At 39.6% G+C, this 24730-nt stretch overlaps 1 protein-coding gene and 1 long non-coding RNA gene across 4 annotated transcripts in view; one reads left to right on the top strand and one right to left on the bottom strand.

The window, feature by feature from the left end:
• Positions 1-24730, top strand: part of HECW2 (HECT, C2 and WW domain containing E3 ubiquitin protein ligase 2) — a 361268-nt gene that overhangs the window by 297922 nt on the left and 38616 nt on the right. For all 3 annotated transcript variants that reach the window (XM_077885298.1, XM_077885297.1, XM_077885296.1), the window contains exons 18-20: positions 8332-8415; positions 13866-13975; positions 23607-23727. In XM_077885298.1, coding sequence (XP_077741424.1) covers positions 8332-8415; positions 13866-13975; positions 23607-23727 — 315 coding nt within the window. The remainder of the gene's footprint in view (positions 1-8331; positions 8416-13865; positions 13976-23606; positions 23728-24730) is intronic.
• On the bottom strand, positions 18837-24598 carry LOC144306043 (uncharacterized). Its single transcript, XR_013373074.1, has 3 exons — positions 24442-24598; positions 22898-23065; positions 18837-19364 (listed from the first exon to the last, which is right to left on the bottom strand). It is a non-coding gene; the product is annotated as an uncharacterized LOC144306043 (long non-coding RNA).

A 24730-nucleotide genomic window follows, 5' to 3' on the forward strand; every position in this document is an offset into this window, starting at 1 on the left:
CACTAACAGACACCTGCGCCCTGGGAGAGTGCGCCGAGCTCCCTAAGGGCTGCAGCGCGCACAGCGGGGCCTGGAGCAGCTCGGGGGGCTCGGGGGCGTCTCCACAGAGGGGACTGCGGGGCGGGAGCAGCTGGGCGGGGCTCGGGGGCGGCTCCGCGGAGGGGGCTGCGGGGCGGGAGCGCGAATCCAACAGGGCAGGCCCCGGAGCACAGGGCACCGGGACACAGCCCAGGATCCGGCCTCCCCCGGGACAGGCAGAGGCCGGGAGGGCCCAGGACAGCAAGGACGCTCCTGCCCCAGCTGAGCAGATCAGCGGCCCCGCCCGGAGCCTCCAGGCCCTGCAGACGGAGAGCTCTGGAACTACTGCGGGAGCTGACTCCAGGGCTGCAGAGCTGCCGCGGCCACTGCAGTTGTTCCTCCAGGGGCCTCACAGGGTAAACACCCGCCACTGAGCCCTGCACCAGGCAGGGGCAGAGCAGCTCCCCCACGTGCTAACACCTGAAAATCAGCACAACGGGCCCCTCCCCCAGAAGACCAGCGAGACGGACCAGTTCCAGGGGAAGTCAAGGGACTTAAAGTATACAGAAGCAGAAGATATTCCACCGTGTTTTTTCTTTTCTTTTTTTTTTTTTTTGCTTTTTGATTTGTTTGCTTCCCCCACCCCTTTTTTTCCTCTTTCTTTTTTTCTTCTCTTTTTTCCTTTCTTTCTTCCTTTTTTCTTTCTCTTTTCTTTCCTTTTTTTTCCTCTATCTCCTTTTCCCAATACAACTTTTTTTTGGCCCCTCTGCACTGAGCAAAATGACTAGAAGGAAAACCTCACCTCAAAAGAAAGAATCGGAAACAGTCCTCTCTCCCACAGAGTTACAAAATCTGGATTACAATTCAATGTCAGAAAGCCAATTCAGAAGCACTATTATACAGCTACTGGTGGCTCTAGAAAAAAGTATAAAGGACTCAAGAGACTTCATGACTGCAGAATTTACATCCAATCAGGCAGAAATTAAAAATCAATTGAATGAGATGCAATCCAAACTAGAAGTCCTAACGACAAGGGTTAACGAGGTGGAAGAACGTGTGAGTGACATAGAAGACAAGTTGATGGCAAAGAGGGAAACTGAGGAAAAAAGAGACAAACAAAAGACCATGAAGATAGATTAAGGGAAATAAACAACAGCCTGAAGAAGAAAAACCTATGTTTAATTGGTGTTCCCGAGGGCGCCGAAAGAGACAGAGGGCCAGAATATGTATTTGAACAAATCATAGCTGAAAACTTTCCTAATCTGGGAAGGGAAACAGGCATTCAGATCCAGGAAATAGAGAGATCCCCCCTTAAAATCAATAAAAACCGTTCAACACCTCAACATTTAATAGTGAAGCTTGCAAATTCCAAAGATAAAGAGAAGATCCTTAAAGCAGCAAGAGACAAGAAATCCCTGACCTTTATGGGGAGGAGCATTAGGGTAACAGCAGACCTCTCCACAGAGACCTGGCAGGCCAGAAAGGGCTGGCAGGATATATTCAGGGTCCTAAATGAGAAGAACATGCAACCAAGAATACTTTATCCAGCAAGGCTCTCATTCAAAATGGAAGGAGAGATAAAGAGCTTCCAAGACAGGCAGGAACTGAAAGAATATGTGACCTCCAAACCAGCTCTGCAAGAAATTTTAAGGGGACTCTTAAAATTCCCCTTTAAGAAGAAGCTCAGTGGAACAATCCACAAATCAAGGACTGAATAGATATCATGATGACACTAAACTCATATCTGTCAATAGTAACTCTGAATGTGAACGGGCTTAATGACCCCATCAAAAGGCGCAGGGTTTCAGACTGGATAAAAAAGCATGACCCATCTATTTGCTGTCTACAAGAGACTCATTTTAGACAGAAGGACACCTACAGCCTGATAATAAAAGGTTGGAGAACCATTTACCATTCAAATGGTCCTCAAAAGAAAGCTGGGGTAGCCATCCTTATATCAGATAAACTAAAATTTACCCGGAAGACTGTAGTAAGAGATGAAGAGGGACACTATATCATACTTAAAGGATCTATCCAACAAGAGGTCTTAACAATCCTCAATATGCATGCCCCGAATGTGGGAACTGCCAAATATTTAAATCAATTAATAACCAAAGTGAAGAAATACTTAGATAATAATATACTTATACTTGGTGACTTCAATCTAGCTCTTTCTATACTCGATAGGTCTTCTAAGCACAACATGTCTAAAGAAACGAGAGCTTTAAATGATACACTGGACCAGATGGATTTCACAGATATCTACAGAACTTTACATCCAAACTCAACTGAATACACATTCTTCTCAAGTGCGCATGGAACTTTCTCCAGAATAGACCACATACTGGGTCACAAATCGGGTCTGAACTGATACCAAAAGATTGGGATCGTCCCCTGCAATTCTCAGACCATAATGCCTTGAAATTAGAACTAAATCACAATAAGAAGTTTGGAAGGACCTCAAACACGTGGAGGTTAAGGACCATCCTGCTAAAAGATGAAAGGGTCAACCAGGAAATTAAGGAAGAATTAAAAAGATTCATGGAAACTAATGAGAATGAAGATACAACCGTTCAGAATCTTTGGGATGCAGCAAAAGCAATCCTAAGGGGGAAATATATCGCAATACAAGCATCCATTCAAAAACTGGAAAGAACTCAAATACAAAAGCTAACCTTACACCTAAAGGAGCTAGAGAAAAAACAGCAAATAGATCCTACACCCAGCAGAAGAAGAGAGTTAATAAAGATTCGAGCACAACTCAACGAAATCGAGACCAGAAGAACTGTGGAACAGATCAACAGAACCAGGAGTTGGTTCTTTGAAAGAATTAATAAGATAGATAAACCATTAGCCAGCCTTATTAAAAAGAAGAGAGAGAAGACTCAAATTAATAAAATCATGAATGAGAAAGGAGAGATCACTACCAACACCAAGGAAATACAAACGATTTTAAAAACATATTATGAACAGCTATACGCCAATAAATTAGGCAATCTGGAAGAAATGGACGCATACCTGGAAAGCCACAAACTACCAAAACTGGAACAGGAAGAAATAGAAAACCTGAACAGGCCAATAACCAGGGAGGAAATTGAAGCAGTCATCAAAAACCTCTCAAGACACAAAAGTCCAGGGCCAGATGGCTTCCCAGGGGTATTTTATCAAACGTTTAAAGAAGAAACCATACCTATTCTACTAGAGCTGTTTGGAAAGATAGAAAGAGATGGAGTACTTCCAAATTCATTCTATGAGGCCAGCATCACCTTAATTCCAAAACCAGACAAAGACCCCACCAAAAAGGAGAATTACAGACCAATATCCCTGATGAACATGGATGAAAAAATTCTCAACAAGATACTAGCCAATAGGATCCCACAGTACATTAAGAAAATTATTCACCATGACCAAGTAGGATTTATCCCCGGGACACAAGGCTGGTTCAACACCCGTAAAACAATCAATGTGATTCATCATATCAGCAAGAGAAAAACCAAGAACCATATGATCCTCTCATTAGATCCAGAAAAGCATTTGACAAAATACAGCATCCATTCCTGATCAAAACTCTTCAGAGTGTAGGGATAGAGGGAACTTTCCTCGACATCTTAAAAGCCATCTACGAAAAGCCCACAGCAAATATCATTCTCAATGGGGAAGCACTGGGAGCCTTTCCCCTAAGATCAGGAACAAGACAGGGATGTCCACTCTCACCACTGCTATTCAACATAGTACTGGAAGTCCTAGCCTCAGCAATCAGACAACAAAAAGACATTAAAGGCATTCAAATTGGCAAAGAAGAAGTCAAACTCTCCCTCTTCGCCGATGACATGATACTCTACCTAGAAAACCCAAAAGCCTCCACCCCAAGATTGCTAGAACTCATACAGCAATTTGGCAGCGTGGCAGGATACAAAATCAATGCCCAGAAATCAGTGGCATTTCTATACACTAACAATGAGACTGAAGAAAGAGAAATTAAGGAGTCAATCCCATTTACAATTGTACCCAAAAGCATAAGATACCTAGGAATAAACCTCACCAAAGAGGTAAAGGATCTATACCCTAAAAACTATAGAACACTTGTGAAAGAAATTGAGGAAGACACAAAGAGATGGAAAAATATTCCACACTCATGGATTGGCAGAATTAATATTGTGAAAATGTCAATGTTACCCAGGGCAATGTACACGTTTACTGCAATCCCTATCAAAATACCATGGACTTTCTTCAGAGAGTGAGAACAAATTATTTTAAAATTTGTGTGGAATCAGAAAAGACCCCGAATAGCCAGGGGAATTTTAAAAAAGAAAACCATATCTGGGGGCATCACAATGCCAGATTTCAGGCTGTACTACAAAGCTGTGGTCATCAAGATAGTGTGGTCCTGGCACAAAAATAGACACATAGATCAATGGAACAGAATAGAGAACCCAGAAGTGGACCCTGAACTTTATGGTCAACTAATACTCGATAAAGGAGGAAAGACTATCCACTGGAAGAAAGACAGTCTCTTCAATAAATGGTGCTGGGAAAATTGGACATCCACATGCAGAAGAATGAAACTAGACCACTCTCTTTCACCATACACAAAGATAAACTCAAAATGGATGAAAGATCTAAATGTGAGACAAGATTCCATCAAAATCCTAGAGAAGAACACAGGCAACACGCTTTTTGAACTCGGCCACAGTAACTTCTTGCAAGGTACATCCACGAAGGCAAAAGAAACAAAAGCAAAAATGAACTATTGCGACTTCATCAAGATAAAGAGCCTCTGCACAGCAAAAGAAACAGTCAACACAACTAAAAGACACCCTACAGAATGGGAGAAGATATTTGCAAATGACATATCAGATAAAGGGCTAGTTTCCAAGATCTATAAAGAACTTATTAAACTCAACACCAAAGAAACAAACAATCCAATCATGAAATGGGCAAAAGACATGAAGAGAAATCTCAGAGAGGAAGACATGGACATGGCCAACACGCACATGAGAAAATGCTCCGCATCACTTGCCATCAGGGAAATACAAATCAAAACCACAATGAGAAACCACCTCACATCAGTGAGAATGGGGAAAATTCACAAGGCAGGAAACCACAAATGTTGGAGAGGATGCGGAGAAAAGGGAACCCTCTTCCACTGTTGGTGGGAATGTGAACTGGTGCAGCCACTCTGGAAAACTGTGTGGAGGTTCCTCAAAGAGTTAAAAATAGACCTGCCCTACGACCCAGCAATTGCACTGCTGGGGATTTACCCCAAAGATACAGATGCAATGAAACGCCAGGACACCTGCACCCCAATGTTTCTAGCAGCAATGTCCACAATAGCCAAACTGTGGAAGGAGCCTCGGTGTCCATCGACAGATGAATGGATAAAGAAGATGTGGTTTATGTATACAAGGGAATATTCCTCAGCCATTAGAAACGACAAATACCCACCATTTGCTTCAACGTGGATGGAACTGGAGGGGATTATGCTGAGTGAAGTAAGTCAGTCGGTGAAGGACAAACATTATATGTTCTCATTCATTTGGGGAATATAAATAATAGTGAAATGGAATAGAAGGGAAGGGAGAAGAAATGTGTGGGAGATATCAGAAAGGGAGACAGAACATGAAGACTCCTAACTCTGTGAAACGAACTAGGGGTGGTGGAAGGGGAGAAGGGTGGGGGTGAATGGGTGACGGGCACTGAGGGGGGTACCTGACGGGATGAGCACTGGGTGTTATTCTGTATGTTGGTAAATTGAACAGCAATAAAAAATAAATTTATTTAAAAAAAAAAAGAAAAGAAAAACAAAGGACTCTGTGGAATAGGAGTGGCTAGAAGCCCTAACCAGAATTAGTTAAGCAAATGGGACAACTTCAATATTTTTATATGATACTAGAATTGACTATCTCTTTTCCACTGCACCATGAACTCTTTGAGAAAGGAACTAGGTCTTCTACCCTGTTGGATTCCCAGTATGGGGTATGGTGCCCAGCACAATCTAGACACTAAGAGAATGTTTGCTGAAAGAAGGAATGAATCTTAGCCTAAGAAGGTACTGAGTGATATGGTGTGCATCTGGGGACATGTTCCAGTGGCTGACCCATAGCTTGTCAGTGCCATAAATGAGCTGGCCTGGTGAAAACTAGCTTCCTCTGGCGTATGGTATGTTCTGGCCTAAAGAATGAGACCAGTTGCTCTCCCTGCCTAATAGTTAATATCTGGAAAGGGTTGAAAAGTTCCCCACTTGGCATATTTCCTCTGCTGTCTTTCCTTGTCTTCACCCTATCATCCTTGGGGTTTTTTTCTTTCTTTCTTTTTTTTTTTTTTTTTTTTGTAAATTTTTAAATTGAAGTTCAATTTGCCAATATATAGCATAACACCCAGTGCTCATCCCATCAAGTACCCCAATCAGTGCCCATCACCAAGTCCTCCTACCCTGTCATCCTGTGACTCAGGAAGCTATGATCTTTTCCTTATTCCCAGGAAGCATACAGACCGTAGTCCAGTGCGTGGTATCTTTTACATCACCCCCCTCATTCTGTCTAGCTCCAGCTGAAGAAGTGGAGGAGAGCGTGTGCCCTGTTTGTTTTCCCGTGTATTCTGTTTGCCTGATTCATTGTGATGATAGGGCAAGGAGATAAACTGTGTTTGTTGCAGATAGCTTTTGATTCTTCAAGATCAAAGCATGTTATTACTGACCCTTATAAGAGTATTTCTTTGGTTATTATTCTTTTTTTTTTCTCCACGATGATTTCTCTTTAATGTAGCTTTTTAAAACCAACTTTCATATCTTGTACCAAAAAAATCATTCACCAGATAATGGGCCTTGGTTTCCGTCATGTGCTTCAGACATGAGATTGTAGCATTTGAGGGAAAATGTTCTGCTTGGTTCAAGCCTTCAAACTGAAGTAACAAAGCAGAAAGGCTGGCTTTTCCCTTCTGAACAATTTCTTTATATATGTGTCTGACATTCATTTCTTAGGTATATGTATGTGTAACTCAAAGGTTGGAAAAGAAAATTTGGCAATGCCAAAGATAAGATGTTTCATATACTAATATATTGTTTAAAATGGATCTAGCCAGAAGCAGCCAAATTCTTTATCAGTCCTTGTAAGCTATGTGGTTGAGAGCAAATCAGTGGACTTTTCTGTACATTATGGGTTTTCCATTTCAACAGTTAAACCTTGCCTTTCCCCTCATTGTCTTCAGGCTTGCAAATAATTAAGAAGAAATTTGGAATTTGGAAATATAAAATGCAGTAGAACTTTAGGGAAAATATCAAGCAGAAAAACAAGATCATCTATAAAGAGGAACTAAATCTGAATAAATACTTATATCAAAGATCAATATTTTATTTCATACTGTACAAAAATCACACTATGCTATCATTAGCACTTTGAGTAAAATTGCATAGTTGTGTTTATTCCTATGTTACTATCAAATGAAATGCTTTCAGTACCGTAGTTTATGTTCTTATTTTTTTTCTTGTCTTATAGAAGTTAATATACTATGCTTTGAAATAGTATCATGTAAATGAGGGGAAGTAACAGGGAAATTTTTATTAAAATTGTTTTCATATAAAGAATTGAAAATAGCAGCATGATGATGGCTCATCAAACAGAAAAACATGATGTTATTACTTATATCTATAAATAAAATAATGGTAGAAATCCCTCACAATTGGGTTTGATATATGTAGGTAGAAGAATATATACATTTGCACAGGTATATACATAATCTATCCCACTAACTGTAGTAACTAAAAGTGTTTCAGGTTTTTAGTTCTTTCAAAGAGACATATGCCTCTTTATTGAGTATATACTGATTAGATACTGTCTGCCTCTCAGTAGGAATGTGCTCATCACACATAATTTAGAAGTATAACCCCAGGAAAATAGATGAATATCCCTACACATTCACTTTTTGGAATAACAGGGAATCAGCCTGAATGGCCTAAACAGTTGCTTAGATTCAAGCCCACAACAGGCTCTAACTCAAAGCAGAGACTGAGTTGTATTGGTTGGATGGTACTACCGCCTGTAGTAGAACTTGAGCAGCGAAATGATAAAAGCAATAAAGGAATCTTTCTCCAGTGTTAGGACAGGGCAGTTTTGATGCTCATGGGTCCTCCTTGAAAGCAACGACCATGTCTCTATTGGATATGTGTTCCTGGGTATATTAAACATTAGCTACCCCATAGTAGATACAAAAAAATAAAATGTTGTGACTATTATTTTTGAAATGGTGCCTAAGGCACTGAGTCATGTTTCATAATGTCTACCATGTAAATTTTGAACTGTTTCTTTGCTTGAATAGGGAGAAGATCCAATTTATCCGAACTGAAGGGACCCCAGGATTGGTGCGTCTTTCAAGTGATGCAGACCTTGTTATGTTGCTGAGGTATGTGACACCCGCTTTTGACATAGAAAGTCTTCAGCCATCAGATTTAGGGAGCACTTTAGAAAACACTACTCTGATATTAGTAGCCAGAAAATGTCTCCATTATTCTTTAAAGATTTGTGGAATACTCATGGTGTGAAAGTTGTAGGATGCTGGTTTAGTAATGATTCATTTCAGATTACATTTCTTATTCTGACATCTGTTTGATTTTTTTTTCCCCCTGTTGATAAACGAGGTGATTTTGGAGAAGGAAAAGGTTATTAGTAAAGGCCAGTGGATAGAATGTCCCACTCACAAAATGGAATGCAAAGGCATACGGGGCTTACTTACCTCTTTAGAGTAGAATAGAGGTCATATTTATTTATTTTTTTATTTCAAATTTTTCCTCCAAATGTGCTTTGCCTTTTTTTTTTTTTTTCCTGATTTGACTTTTTTTTTTTTTTAATGATTTTGAGAGCTTAGGTTTGGGAAATTAGATCAGAAAGGTGAAATTTGATCACTGGTACTCATTGTCAACTTGATAGCCCTTCATAAAAATTACCCAATTATATTTTCTTTTCCGTTGATTAGGTCAGCTTTGGTTTTAAATTTTAGAGTAGTTTAGAAAAGGAAATTAGCAATTTTTTGAAAGATTTTTCATTCTTAATATTAACCCTTAAATGTAGGAAGCTAGAATAAAATAATGCTTTGCTCTACTAGTAGTTGGGACACTTACCATCATAACCTCCAAAGAATTAAAGGGAAAGTCAGGCTGAACCATACCACACAATGTTTTATTTATCCCAGAGTGCTAACGATTTCATTCATGATATTCATGATGATCTTGACCCTAACCATTTCTAGCTGCCTACATAATAGTTGCCATATTTGTAAAACTGAAGTAAAAAAATTATTTTCCTTTACTGGATAGTTGGAGCATAATTCAAAGGGATATAATCACTTCCCACAGAGACTTCACTTTACTTGATTCTGAACAAGACCTGTTGGGAGGCAGGGGTCACTTATCAGTCTAAGGGGTGACCCATGACAGTATTGTACTAAGCTAGTTCTGAAAACAGAATATAATATAGTGTGCTACATGGTCAGGAAGACTCTTGGTCAATTAATATGTAATACAATGTTTCTACCATAGTTTGGTTGGTAATAAAATAGTTTTGTTATAAAGTTCTGGCTCGACTATGACTCTTTTGCTTCATTCTAGAAATCTTAGGTTTTTCATTTAAAATAAAGAATTCTGCTTCAGGAATTAATGAAAACAAAATAGAAATCATGATGATCTTTCACCTGTTCTTAGTTAAATAATCTTTAGATGGTATAGCCCTAAATATTTTAAGTTACAATATAGCTTAGAATATTTGTACTTTGGTAAACATTGCATTTTGCATGAGTTTCTATGTGTTTGAATTTAAAAATATATATATATCAGTTTTCTGTATGTATATGTATGTGTATGTATAGATACACACGTATACACACATACACACACACACATAAAGAGCAAGGCTACATTTTCTCCTTTATGGGGAAACAGCATGTTCTCTGAAGTTAATAGGCCTTTGGAGAAGTATGAGAAATTCATTTATTATGTAATAGTTCTATATTTATTACATGCAAATGATGTCATTAAGTTCTAGACTTACTTAACTTAGATGATCAAATGTATTTATTTTCATAATTTTATGTGATGACACAATGTATTACATGTGGATACTTACTAAATAATGTTTAGGGACGCCTGGGTAGCTCAGGGGTTGAGCATCTTCCTTTGCCTCAGGGTGTAATCCGGGGTCCCAGGATCGAGTCCTGCATTGGGATCCTTGCATGGAGCCTGCTTCTCCCTCTGCCTTTGTCTCTGCCTCTCTCTTTGTCTCTGTCTCTCATGAATAAATAAATAAACTCTTAAAAAATAATGTTTAATAGTTATGGAAACATTTTGAGATCTCAGTTCTTTATTTTTTATTTTACTTTTATTTTACTTTGGAGTTTGAGTTATCAATGACTGTAAACTCAAGCAATGGACTAGTTGTATGCATAGCGAAAGACTTTGTGTCTATTTTTATACTTTGTCTATTTTTAAGATTGTATTTAATTATGAGAGAGAGGGAGGAGAACAGAGGAAGAGGAACAAGCAGACTTCACATTGAGCTTGACATGGGGCTTGATCCCAGGACTCTGAGATCATGACCTGAGGTAAAACCAGCATAACCGACTGAGCCACTTAGGTACCCCTATTTCTTAAAAAAGAAAATAATTCCTGGTCCAAATGGACTTGATTATCAGCAAGCTGCAATATAGAGATGCCATAGCTGTAGGAAATTATTCAATTCAAAGTAAGCCTATGTGAGATTATTTTCAAAAACCTCCATTTAAAACTCAAGAATTTTTAGATGACTTTGTTACAACTGTTATTGATTATTCTATTTCATATATTATTTCATTAACTCAACTCCTATAAAAAATATACCTCTATCAAAGCTTATATATGAAATGATTGATACATTTGGCCATGTTAGAATTTTAAAATTTATATAATGAAAGACACCACATATAAAAGCATAAAGAAAGCTAACAAACTAGTAGAAGAATATATTCACAATGTATAAAGCAAAGATATTATGAATACACAAAGAATGTCTTTAAATCAATTTAGAAGAATAGAATTGAAAAGAAAAATAGATGAAGGGTATAAAAAAGGCATTTCATAGAAATCGAAGTAAGAATAGCCGGTGAACTTATGGGAAAGATGCTAGCAATCATAAAATGCAATTTCCAATAATGAGATAGTATTTCATACATTAGATTTGAAAAAGCCAGAAAGTCTGATAATATCAAATGAGAAATAGGGACTCTCATACTGTCTGGACTTGGGATTGCAATTTCTACAACCTTTTCAGAACACAATTTGACAATATCTTGTATAGTTGAAAAGGCGTATGTGTTAAGCCTGAGAAATTCTGCTCTTAAATATATACCATATTTATACTAAGAACTCTTTCGCATGTGCCCAAGGCAGTATATACAGGATCTTCACTGCACCATTGTTGATAATAGCACAAAGTTGGAAAAAATTAAATATTTGTCAAATGAGATAAAGAAATTTATTTGTTCATAGAATGGACAACTGCATAGTAGGAAAAGTAATATGCTAGATTCTTATCTGTCAACATGGATAGATGTCAGAAATACATTGAACTAAGCAGTTTAAGAATGCTATATACTTACTTAGCACTATGTAGTTTTTTTAGTGCATAAGGCAAAACTGTATATTGTTTATTTATGGATATTTATTGCAAAATATAAAACTATGGGAGGAGGATACCATATTAAAGTCATGGCAGAGGAAAACAAAGGGGCTTGTATATACAATGCACATACACAGACATATATGCATGTACATGCAGATATATAAAGATGTGTAAGTATGCATGTATGTTTGTCTGACGCAAAAATAGTAGTGTTAACATTTGTTAATCCTGGATGATATGAATCAAATGTTTTATTTTATATTACATTTTGTGTATTAAATTTTTCAAGTAAAATATTTTTCTTGATACGAACGATTCCGGAGTATTGGTTATATTTAAAGGAAATGATAAATGTCATGGAGCAAAGGGAGACAGATGTAGGTATCTAAAGAAAGGGTGCTAATTCCTACTCTTCAGTTAATTTAGCCATAGGTTTACAGATCTTTGTGATATCAACTATTACATGAGACTATTCCTTAGCAATTAATTTAAAATTCACATTATTCCAGTGGCTATTGATTTATTGAAAAAGAAAAAATGACTTAAGACCTTAACTTGGGCCAAGTCACCAACGGTACAGAGTCGGGCGGCTGCGAGTTTGTCTGCGGCTTTTGGGACCGGGCAAAAAGAAAAAAAAAAGAAAAGAAAAAAAAAGTCCTTAACTTGGTATTATAAATATGATTATTTCCTACTTCTGCTTCTAAAACTTTTTGACTTTTATTTTTTTAAAAGATTTTATTTATTTATTCATGAAAGACACAGAGGAGAGAGAGAGGCAGAGACACAGGCAGAGGGAGAAGCAGGCTCCATGCAGGGAGCCTGATGTGGACTCGATTCCAGGTCTCCAGGATCACGCCCTGAGCCAAAGGCAGGCGCTAAACCACTGAGCCACCTAGGGATTCCCACTTTTTGACTTTAATAGTTTAAAAGTGGAAAGATAGCTTTAAAAAATAATATCATGTCTAAAAATCTTTTCCTGCAGTGGTCTAGCAGATGTGTGCATGTAAATAAAGAACTAGAGAAGAATTATCAAGTTGTTATTGCTATAACCCAGGGTTTTCTCAGCTTCAAAAGTATTGACATTTTGGACTGGATACATCTTTGTTTCAGAGAGCTATTCTGTGTATTGTAAGATGTTTATCAGTATCCTGGTCTCTACCCACTAGATACCAAAAACCTACCTTCTCCCAATTATGACAACTAAAGTATCCTCAGACATTCCCCCAAAGTCTCCAAATGGTGTGGAAGGAGGGCAAAATTGCCTCAGTTGAGAAACGGTGTTGATAACCCTTAAGAATCCTTTCCTTGATCTTTATAATAATAAACTGTTGCCACTTTTTTCTGAATTTTTCTGAAAACAGGTAACAGGTTTCTAGATTTGGCCAAGTTTGAGGAAAACCTGCTTCTTCCTCTTAATTAAAAGACACAAGTCCTCTTACTTTTATTGCTGTTTTAATTCTACTTTGTCAAGTATTTGTCAAACGTCAGGAGCTTAGTGCAATCAATAGTACTTTTATCCTATCCTAATATTTAATGAAAAGTCTGAGATTATAAGATTTCATGTCCATGGTTATTGTCTTTTAGGAGAGTCCTAGAAAAAGAAACTTCAATATGGAGAAGAAAGAATACACTGGATTGCATAATCTAATATCAAAAACCTCACATTTAAAAAAACATTATAAACCAGAGTAAACAAGGGAGCTAATTATTTAGCAGTTGTAATTATGTAGGAGGTGTTTTGTTTTATTTTGCTTTTAATTCTCCAATTAAATCCTAAACTCTTTGAATATTAAGACTCTGTCATATATGTCTTAGACTGAGGATAAAGAACATAATTTGTGTCTCCATTATGGGTTCTCAATAAACATTGTGTGTTACGTGTGAGTCTTATTCTCAAATCTAAAAGCCCACATACTATTGTTCAAGCAAACATGTAAATTCAGACTCACAGATTAAAGTGGCAAAATAGGAATCCCATTGTCCAGAGTTGGTAGGAAAAGAGGCACATAACCATAGGTTTCACATGAGCTGCAACAGACAGCTATTTGCCCCAAGAACGACTTACAGGAGTAGGGGGACAAGTGCTCCCTTTGGGATGTGAGCCGGACCTCAGAGTGAGAAATCAACTCTTACTCATGTGGAAACAAGGCATCCCCCCCCCCCTTTTTGGCTAAAGTATGCACTTGCTTTCTTGTCTTTCCCCAGTTTATTTGAAGAAGAGATAATGTCTTATGTGCCTCCACATGCCTTACTTCACCCCAGCTACTGTCAGTCTCCACGTGGTTCCCCTGTGTCCTCTCCCCAGAACTCGCCGGGTAAGTCCGCCTGCTGTGCACAGTGAATCCTCTGAGAAGCTACCCTACAGTTCAATGTTCTGTCCTTCACAAAGGGCAGTAAGGGAACACTTTGGGTACATCTTTAGTGTTAGCACAGGTACATATTGTGTGGCACTTGGTGTCTCTTAAAACTGGCTTGTTCCCATGGCCATTCATTGTGACAGGAAGATAATGCCATTCCAGAATAAGAAGATAAATGTCAGCAGTATGATATACTCAGATAGAGGATTTACTTTGTGTTATGTTAGGTAGTGCCTAATATATCTTGGAAAATATTAAGACACAAAATATTATATTAGCTTTTGGATTGAAAAAGTTCTGGTGAGAAGACAGATTCTAATAAAAAGAAATGTCTACTTTCAAGAAATAATATAGAATTAAAATTAGTTTAATGGACTTTGGTAGTTTTTTTCCTGCAGTAATGACTAACTGCATTAGATAGGAAGACTTGAGACACATGGGCGAGTAGAACATGTTGATAGATAAACTAAAATATTTAAGTTCAAATTCTTTTTTTGAAAGAAGTATGGTATGAATGAAGGAGTGGATGGATGGATGGATGGATGGATGGATGATAGAAAATCTAGCTTAGGAAGTGAGTTTTTTTAAGGAAAATTGTTATAATGTTGACAGAACATCAGCTATATTTATTTTTATTGTACCCAATATATTGTTTACTCTTTAATAGCTATCAGAATTTAAAGCTCTTTTTAATAGAAATGCAAGCTCCATATGTGTCACTAAAAGCTGCTCTATAGTCTTTGATTAATGACATGTTTTCACAAATCCTATCATAATGAAGTAAAGCCTAATTGAATACCACAAACAGGAAAAGGTCTATTAATTTGTTCTTTTAACACAGATTTATTGAGCATCCAACTATGATCCAAGCACTGAATTAGACTCCAGTGCTACAAAGATGAATGATGCAGTCTCTGCCTTTGAAAGATTCATGGTGGGGCAGTGAGTCAGCAAATGACTCTGTAAAGCTCTGTGGTTAGTTCTGTAAAAAGAGGTGTGGGAACACAGATTTGGGAACAATTCTTCCTTCAAAACCAACAGTGGGTGTTTGAGGGAAAGATAAAGATAATATATGGAGGAAGCCTTGAAAGATGATGAAGGTGGGCCAAAGGAAGAAGAGTGTTCTAGGTAAATGAGTAGCATAACCTAAGTAAGCCTCAGAAGAATGAAAGCAGTTTAGGGACAAATAATAGTTACAGGTAAGAGCAAGTTCTCAAAGCTCGGGTTGGAAAGATAGGCTAGGGCTGGTTGGTCATTGAAGCCTTAGTTTGCAGTTTGTATAGAGCCACTGAAAATTTAAAACAGGAGTACGCTGTTTTACAAAGAGCAGTTTGGTGGCAATATGGAGGATGGATTAGAAGACGAGATAATGGAGTCAGAGAAATCACTTGGGAGGTTGTTGCATTAACCCCGGTGACCTGCTCCAGGGCTAAACAAGAGGGAAACAGGAGTTAGGTCAAAAGGATATGTAGGATGTAGAGAAATCAGGACTTTGAGTCCAGGTAGGGAAGATTCTGAGGTCCCCACCACCTAGATGACAACACCATTCACCAGGAAAGGAAAAAGATTAGCCTGCAAAGGAGGGATTCAGTGAGTTTAGTTTTGAGCACGGTTTGTTGAGGAATCTCTGAGCCGTCCAACTGGAGATATCAGAGACAATTGGAAAAGACAGTCATGGAGCTCAGGAGAGGTTTGTGGCTTGGCATATAGGTATGCTGGTGGCAATGGAAGCCCAGGACAGTATGGAGGAACTGGAGAGGACAAGCCCATGGAAAGAAGAGAAAACAGAGGATGGTAACATGGGGAACTTCAGTATTTAAGGAATGGGCTGAGATAGAGGAGCAAATTAAAGAAAGAGAGACAAAGGATTTTGGAAGAGAATTAGGAAAGTCTTTTCAGGGAAGCCAGGCTTCAAGGAGTAGAGAATGGGCCAAATCCTCAAAGCATTCAAGAAGGATGAGGCCTAAGAAGAGGCCATTGGATTTGAACATCATGCAGTTATAAATGGCCTTTTTCAGAGCAGCTTCTGTGAGATAAGGGGTTATAAACTGGAAAGTGACCAGTTGCAGAAGGATATAAGAAGTAGAGCAGAAGCCAGGAGTATAGAATATTCGTTTTATGAAGTAGGGTGATGAATAGAAAGGAAAATAGAACAGTACTTAGAAGCAGAAGATGGGTTAAGGAAGAGGTTTTAGGATGGGGAAGTTGAGCATGTGTGTGTGTACAGAAGTCAGAAGATGTGGGTGGAAGGAAACTTGTTTGTTGAAGCAGCAATCATACCACAGGCCCATGAAGGCAGGACATTGAAGACAAAGTAAAGGTCAACTTTGGAACAAAGTAGGGATACCTAGTCTGATGATCCAGGATGAGAAGAAATAAGTCTATGACACTTCAGGTGAGTTTAAAGATGTAGGGGAAAAACTGATGGAATTCAGAGCCGACCTCCGTCTTTACCAGCTGTGTGTGACTTTGGGCAGTTTGCTTCGTTCCCTGAACTTGAATGTATGTTTCTGTAAAATGGGAATAACAGTAATCACCTCCCCTGGTTACTTGGAGTAGAATACCTTGCCTGGTGCCTGCAACATAACAAGCATCCAATAAGTATTAATTTATCCCTTTTTTCCTTCTTTCTGGAAATCTGATCCTGAGAATGATAGCTTTTCAATGTTTCAACCATTGGAAAGTGGAAACTATGAATACATCTCTCCCCGATTTACAGAGCTGACTGCCTAGGTATTTAATCATTCTGACTGGTCTTTATCTTAGTTAGATCCTATGATGAAGTTCAAAACGGGTTGTCCCTTTACCTGATGCTTTGTGGTTAAAGAAGTGAAGCTGTGTGGATTATTGCTCATTTCAGCAAGGCTCTCCTTCCCAGGGCTTTTCTGCAGCCCATCCTCCTCAAGAAAAAGGTTGATCGACAGCTTCTGTCCCTTTCTAAGCCCTACAAAGGCATGTGCTCTTGGGGACTGATTAAACATTCCTTGAGACTCTAAGAACTTTCTAAATGGTGACTAAGTTAGCTTCTTTTCACTGAGCATCACAAATGCACATGAGTAATCCATGGTGGTAGTAAAATGCATTCTGGAAGCACATTTAGAGCCAAACATTTTCCAAAGATATGTAGAGCCCAAATATATCTAAATTGCTAGCAGTGTTTGTGGTGGTTTTAATTTTCCGGGAGAATCATCTCCATATTTTTGGCCTATTCAGTTTCAGGGGGCTTTATTTGATCTTGAAATTGGGATGAACTGCCTGATATCAATGGAAGTTACTGTAACTGATTCCACATGATCCTACAAGGCCAGGACTAGCTAGCCTCATTTACCCTGTGGAGTAATCTTCTGATTCTTTGAGTACAAAAGAGTCTCCTCCTACCACGTTCCTGAAGTTCATCGTGCTTGTGAAAAGCCTTTCGGATGTTTTAAAGTGGTCTGTTCCTCTTTCTTGGGACTAGAATTTCATCTCTTTTGTTGGCATGAGGATAATATTGTGAAAATTGTGACAATAACAGATTTGAATGATCTTCTTTCAGAATGCCTCGGGATCTGGTAAACTTTCCGGACTTTTCCGTATTTGAGTACATTTACATGTCTTTTCAAGTGGAGGAGAGAGAGAGGGGCTCTGGAAACTTTGACTTGCTGCTTTTTCGCAGCTGTTAGAGCGCTCACGTAAAATTTGTCAAAATTTTGGAATGTGAAGGTTTGTTTTTCTAGGACCGTTATAACGCCAATCCCGACCTTAGTTATGCCAGAAGGGGAAAATCTTTCCAAACACCATATAGTTCATTATGCCAAATAGGGGACCCAGAAGTTTATTTAAGGACCTTTTGTAACTCCACATTTCTAGGAATTTAAATGCAGTAACACCTAATTCATCTAATATCATTGGAGATGTGCTCACATATGTGAATTTTCCATGTAACCAAAGCTATGACTAAGTGTCAGAGAATTTAACCCACCATTTACTGAAACTCTTCCATAAATTCATTATATTTCTCCCTACTTCCCTATTCACAGTGCACTGGAGATATTTCATGGTTTGGGGGGGATCATCGTACAGAGCTGTTATTACTTGACCAGAACTGAACTATCTGAAAGCTGGGACAGCACAGGTCACACTCAACAGACCAGAGAGCACTGAAGAGCCCGTGGTTCTTTGCTGAAGGTGGTCTTGAGGGCATGGGATATGACAGGGAATTGTTTTTCCCACCACACCACGAGACCCCTTAGGGCCCTCTTGCCTTCTCTCTCTCCCTCCGAAGTCTTAGCATCTTGGCAGCTGCTTTCCCATCTCCTGTCCTTTTCTCTCTCTCTCTCTTTCCTCCCTCCTTCCACCCCTCCCATCTTGCCCACAGTCCCTGAAGTAGCAGTTGACCCTTAAACGTGGGGGCCCAGAGCCCTGACCCCCCCGCCCCGTGAGGTAAAAAAAAATAACCTGCATACGACTTTTAACTCCCCCCAAACTTAACCACTAATCGCCTACTGTTCCCAGGAAGCCTTGCCCATAACATAAACAGTCAATTAGCACATTTTTGTATGTTACGTGTATTATAGTCTGCATTCTGACAATGAAGTAAGCTGGAGACAAGAAAACGTTGTTAAGAAAATCACAAGGAAGAGAAAATACTACAGTTCTGTACTGTATTTATTGGAAAAAAAACTCTCATAGAAGCAGACCCATGCCGTTCAACATGTTGTTCAAGGGTCAAGTGTGTACAGAGTCTCTGTACAGAGTGTACAGAGTCTCTGTAATTGAATCTCTTCAATTTTTATTAAGTTAATTTATTAATTAACTAATTTTATTAAGTGTCTTAGAAAAAGTATTCCTTCTCTTCTCTGTGCTTAGCCCCACAGTGATGAGCTAGGAACCAAGCAGTACAAATGAAGGACGGTCCCCGAGTGGAGACGGGGAAGTTGGGATTCCAGAGACTGAAGGAAACCCCGATGCTCTCTCCATCACCATTTATTGTTGTTAAGTCTCCCTTGTCCCTCACCCCCTAGTGCTATCAGAGAATGCCTGTCACTAGCCTTTCAGCTTCCCCTTTTAATATATTTCTTCTGATCTGCAAGGTCTAAAAAAATCAACTCATAAGTTGGTTTTGAAAAATAAAGAGCGTGTAAATGAAAGCATTAACAAGCTGAAAACAACGGCCTAGGGCCTAGGGCCTTTAACTGCTCTTTGAGAATAAAGCAAAACTGCAAGGACTTCGGTGCTTGTGCTCAGAGCCAGCCGCTTTGGAGACAGCATTTTTTTTTCCCCTTTAACTTTCATCGTTGTTGAGCTGTGTTCCAGAAGATGGAGTCTTCCAAAATTATTGTAATGCTTGATGGTTTGTTCTCATTCACTAATAGGGAATTGTAAAAAATAAATAAATAAATAAATAAAATAAAATAAAATAAAATAAAATAAAATAATAATAATAATAATAATAAGAAGAAGAAGAAGAAGAAGTCATAGAGAACTTTTTTAGAAAGTGAACCAGGAAAGAAATAGGCCTCTGAGCCATTTCAGTACAGAGGCCAGAGCCATGCTGGATTAAGCAAACTCCATCCCATCCAATGCAGAGTGAGCTCTGGTCATCAAAGTAATCTGGGATCCTGGTGGCACACCTGGAATCCAAAAAACCCAGACTCTTTAGTGGTTTGATGCCAATATTTCTACTGTCACCTGAAGTATTTTGTCAGGAGGAATTCTTTAGTTTGTATACGATCATGCAATTTTGTCATGGTAAATGGAAATAGTGCCATACGATATGGAAGTACTTCAGGCTTGCGTAGCAATGATAAGGGTGAAAAAACCCTAATATCTGTTACTGAATTTTTTTCCTGCAGATGATTAACATAATGCTGACCATCCATGAAGTCAGCCATTTATTTGATCACTTCCTAAATGTGTAACATTGACCTTTTTGTATCTGACTTCCTTTTTTAAGACCATAAAGTTACTTTACTTTCTCTATAGGAGATTGTATCCTAGAACTTTGCTTGCAGTTATGGTTCCCAAACGATTCTATTAGCTCAATCTTCCAAGATCATTTTTTATTTCTAAAGTGGAAGTAACATCATTCCTGCCCTGGAATTTCTTGGCAGGGCACCTAACTTGCATTAAGAGCTTGACAAGGGCCAACAGCATAATTTATTGTAATTTTTAAACCATGAAGTAATGTGTAAATGATTTTTTTTCATAATAGAACCATTAGCAAAAGAATTTTTGCATTTAACAATTTCTGTCTCCAGAGTCTCTGTAATTGAATCTCTTCAACCTAGGGTAGAAATGGAGTCAGAACTAATTTTTATTAAGTGTCCATATTGATACTGATGGAATGCATTATGGCATTTCCCGCATCCTTTTAAACCTCTCAAATTATACAGTAAGAGTATATGTGCCTTTTTAAAAGCAGTCAGATTTGAATCATGTTTCTTTTGAGTCCTGAAAGATTTTCATTCAGTCTCTTGTTTTTCTTTTTCCTCCTACCTATTAATGATTGTGCTCTTGGAAGCTGATTCACGATGACTGCTTTCTGAGCTGTCTGGGTTTACTAGCCTACAGTTTCTCAAACTGTGGCACCAGCTTCATTCTGCTACCCGAGTGGGCCTGTGCTGCCCTGCCGTGTCCCTTAGCCGTCCAAGAGTAGGGCCCTGTGCTCTTGGGAATCATGATCCCGCATGTTGCAAATGATTCCTTTCGCGGGAAGCATTGCCTCTGTGTTGGTCTCTGGATGCTCCCCAGATGTTTCATTGGGCACATTTGACCTTCCTGTAGGGGATAATGGTTCTCAACCTTGGCTGCAAATTGGAGTCATCTGGGGAGCTGCATAAAACATGTATGCTTGGGCCCCACCCCCAGATTCTGATGTAATAGGTCTTGGGTGTGTCCTGAACATTGGGATTTTTTTTAAAGCTTCTTAAGTGATTCCCATGTGCAGTCAGGAGTGAGAACCACTACTTAGGAGTCTCTTCTGTATCCTAGAGCTTTTAAGATCAAGTTTGTTTCCTTTATGACATAGGTCTTCCCTCTTTGGGTAAAAGACTCATAAACGTGCAAACAGACCTCTGGATATGTCATTGATTGATAGCCACTCTTACTAAAATCCATGCTTAACACCCCAAGACATTTCCCTATGTCTTTAGTACTCACCTCTCTGCAGATAATAACAGTAACAGCTAACACTTAGGCAAAGGCACCTCACAAAGCCCCCTGCGACATACACTAACTCGTTTAATGCGGGGTGTGGCGCTGATCTCACGGGAACTCCAGGACTGTGTCCTCAAGTGGAGGATAGCCACCTGGGCAGCTCTCCTCTCCAGCACCATACGTGTAAAGCTTCACGTGCCCCCTGTCCACCAGCGTTTCCCACACTGCTTTCAGCACCACATAGGCCTGGCCCAAATCCCAAAGCTACCATTCACTGGCATATGACTTCTGTTTCCCTAGTGACGAAGTGGTGATGGTGGTGATGATAATAATGCCTGCTGCGGAAACTTGTGAGGATTTCCCAAGGTCCTCTCTGCGATGCATGGTTCCATATGCATAGCCGGCACTTAACAAATGACAATTACTGTTTAGAAGTTTGATGTTACTATCCGAGCTCCCCAGTATCTGTTGGCAATTCTTATTTCATATTGTAAATGCTTCTCTGAGTCACCACTGTTACCTCAGGCCTCCAAGGGCCGTGGTGACTCCCAGCCGGTCCCCTCCTTAAGATCCCTCCTCTCCGTCCCACTCTGAGTCCACCCACCACACTCGGAAAGCCTGGGCTTTACAAAGCACCACGTGGGTGTTACCCCCTAGTTCAGGAACCTCTGAAGTCTTCCCCACCACTCACTGCACCAAACCCTAACTCCTCAGCGAGGGTTTTTCTTAAATTCCTCCCATAATTTGGCTCTCACCATCTGATTAAATTTCCCAGTTAGTCCCCAGCACTCCCCCATGCACTAGGTTAGCGGGGTCTCTTGAGTGTCTTCCAAACATGCGTGTGGTGCTGCTCCCAGCTCTTGCTGCGCTGCCCCAGGAGACACTCGAGACTCTCTTCTGTGTGCAAGGGCTGCCTCCAATAAAGTCTCCTCCTGACAGTCTTTTCCATCTTGATCTCTACTTATTCTCATTTGCGGTTACTTTTCTGGAACCCTGATCCCAAATGCAAAGACCGAGGTGGGGGCCAGGCATCAGTATCATCGAGTGGCGGCGGCACAGGCTTCACTTAATGGAGCAGCGGCCCACTGTGGTCTCAAGAAAAATGCAAGCCAGTTGTCGCAAGAGTTTCCAAATAATTTTCAAGAGAAAATTTGTTTTGTTACGTGTTTTACTTGAAATCTCCTAACTTTTAAATGCGGGAAGTTAATTTAAAATATTTTAAAAACAATTGTATGCCAAGCAAAACAGATCATTAGGGCTGGGTACAGCCCCAAGGCTATAGTTTCGTCCCCTATGCCCTCTAGTTTGTTCACCACCTAGTTTAGGACTTAATTGTTTATCGAATTGTTTGATAGGTTTTATTTCTGTCTTCCTAACCGAAATATCTACTTTAGGAATCCCATCTTATTCATTTCGAGCATATGTTGCTGAACCTAACACGGCGTTAGCAAAAAAAAAAAAAAATTATCAGTTGACTCTTTAAAGAAATATTTAATGAACTTATATGGTATGTAATGCTCGAGACTTCACAACTTTTGTTTTCCGGTTCCTTTTATTGTGTTGTGAAATATTTCATGGAAATGTCCATTGTTTTTTCATGGCTCTGCGTGTGATTCTCATATTTATCATCAATTTTTTTTTTTTGTCCCAGTTGGTCGGTTAGTCACCTTGTGGTACAAAGCTAGACTTTTCTCCAGAAAGAGGAACAAGCTGTTACTTTTACATTTTATTAATGAAACTTACCGTTGGATGACATATGAAACATCTTTAGGTCATCTGTGGATGATCCCAGCACTTGGCACATATTAAGAGCACAACAAATAGGAGTATTATTTATTCTTTGTGCAGCCAGGAAACATGTGAGTCTGCAGTTATGTCTGGGCTCTTTGTTTGTAGCAACATGGTTCTACCCTGCAGTATAAAATGTATGTGATTGCAAGTCTAAAATAATTCTTATGCTGCATATCTAAAAGACCTTTTGTACACTTTTCATAAGGCAAAGTCTGGAAACTCACTGTTCTTGCCTTATACACCACAGGCTTTCACATTGTGACTTCCCGTCTCATTGCCATGAGATCATCTCAGCAGAGATGTTCCACCCTGACAGTTCCCATTAGACATGAGTAACTCTGTTGGACTCATATTAGTTTGGATTAAAAAGGGAAACTCTCTGACACTCATATGGACACCATCGTAACTGTGCAAACAGGATTTTTATTCTCGACCAAAATGCCACACAGAAATATCCCAAGACTTTGGCTCAGCTCTGTTAGAGCCTTCAGCATGGGGAGGTGAAAAGTGAGGGCACTAAAAGGATTGCCTCCCTTTACTTGTTGACTGTGGTCTCAGCCCCCTGGCAGTATTTCATTTTTTTTTTTTTCCCCATGGGGATGTGATGAGCATCAGGACATTGCACAAATCCGGACCCTTCTCTTTTTGTGCTTTGCTATAGGTACTCAGCGTGCCAATGCCCGGGCTCCAGCCCCTTACAAGCGGGACTTTGAAGCCAAACTAAGGAACTTTTACAGGAAGTTAGAGACTAAAGGATACGGACAAGGCCCAGGGAAATTAAAGTAAGTCAGAGCGATACAGAGTTGTGGATTGGGTGATGGTGGAGGGCTGGGATGCAGTTGGGAAATGTAGAAAATTGATTGTGGCTTGGGATGACCAGACGTTGTTTTAATCTGTGTAATTATTTTCGCATGTACAAACTGCAGGATCTTCTAAGACGGAGTTCTGGAATTAGGCACCATTGAGCTTAAGGTTTTAAAACAAACACCGAATTCCATAAAAAAATATAGTCAAAGTAAAAAGCTGATTTGTTTTTCCTGAAAAATGCCTCTTTGTTCCCTTACAGTGTATTTATTAGATAAAAGATTGGCACCATGTCCTGTACACACCAGACCCATCACCGTCATCTGACCTGACCTGAGTGCAGGAACACTGCTCAGCTCTGTTTTGTTCTGTGAAATAAGCTTCACTTGTCAGTGAAGTATGTCATGAGTGTTATTTCTGCCTTGCTTTACCCACCTTCAAATGACGATATTTAAACGTCGTCATGTTGTTGGGCCTAGAATTATTTTCATTCCCTAGCTAACTGTACTTCCTTCATCCCCTCCTCCACCGCTGCCCCGTGTGCCCACTAGAGATCACTGTGCCACCTGAGAGAGGCAGAGGAAGAAGGGTCTCCACTGCCACACCACAGACCCAGAGAGGGCTGGCTTAAGTATATTCAAAGGTCCCACTTTCCTCACCCTCAACACACATCCGCTGCCCAAATACCTCACCTCTCTAAGCTTGGCCCTTCTCATGCTTCACTCAGGAAGGTCTTGAGGGGCCCCTGGGTGGCTCAGTCGATTAAGCATCCGACTCTTGATTTCAGCTCAGATCATGATCTCACAGTCATGAATTCAAGTGCAGTGTTGAGCTCCATGCCCAGCATGGACCCTACTTTAAAAAAAAAAAAAAAAAAAAGGAAGTCTTGAGCCCAGGCTTCCCTGTGTCCACCCTCCCTATCATCTCCCTTTCCATCACTATTTGCACTAAAGGCAAATTGATATCTGCTTCAGGATGCTT

Source organism: Canis aureus, chromosome 36 (genome assembly GCF_053574225.1).
Source record: "Canis aureus isolate CA01 chromosome 36, VMU_Caureus_v.1.0, whole genome shotgun sequence".
NCBI lineage: Eukaryota > Metazoa > Chordata > Mammalia > Carnivora > Canidae > Canis > Canis aureus.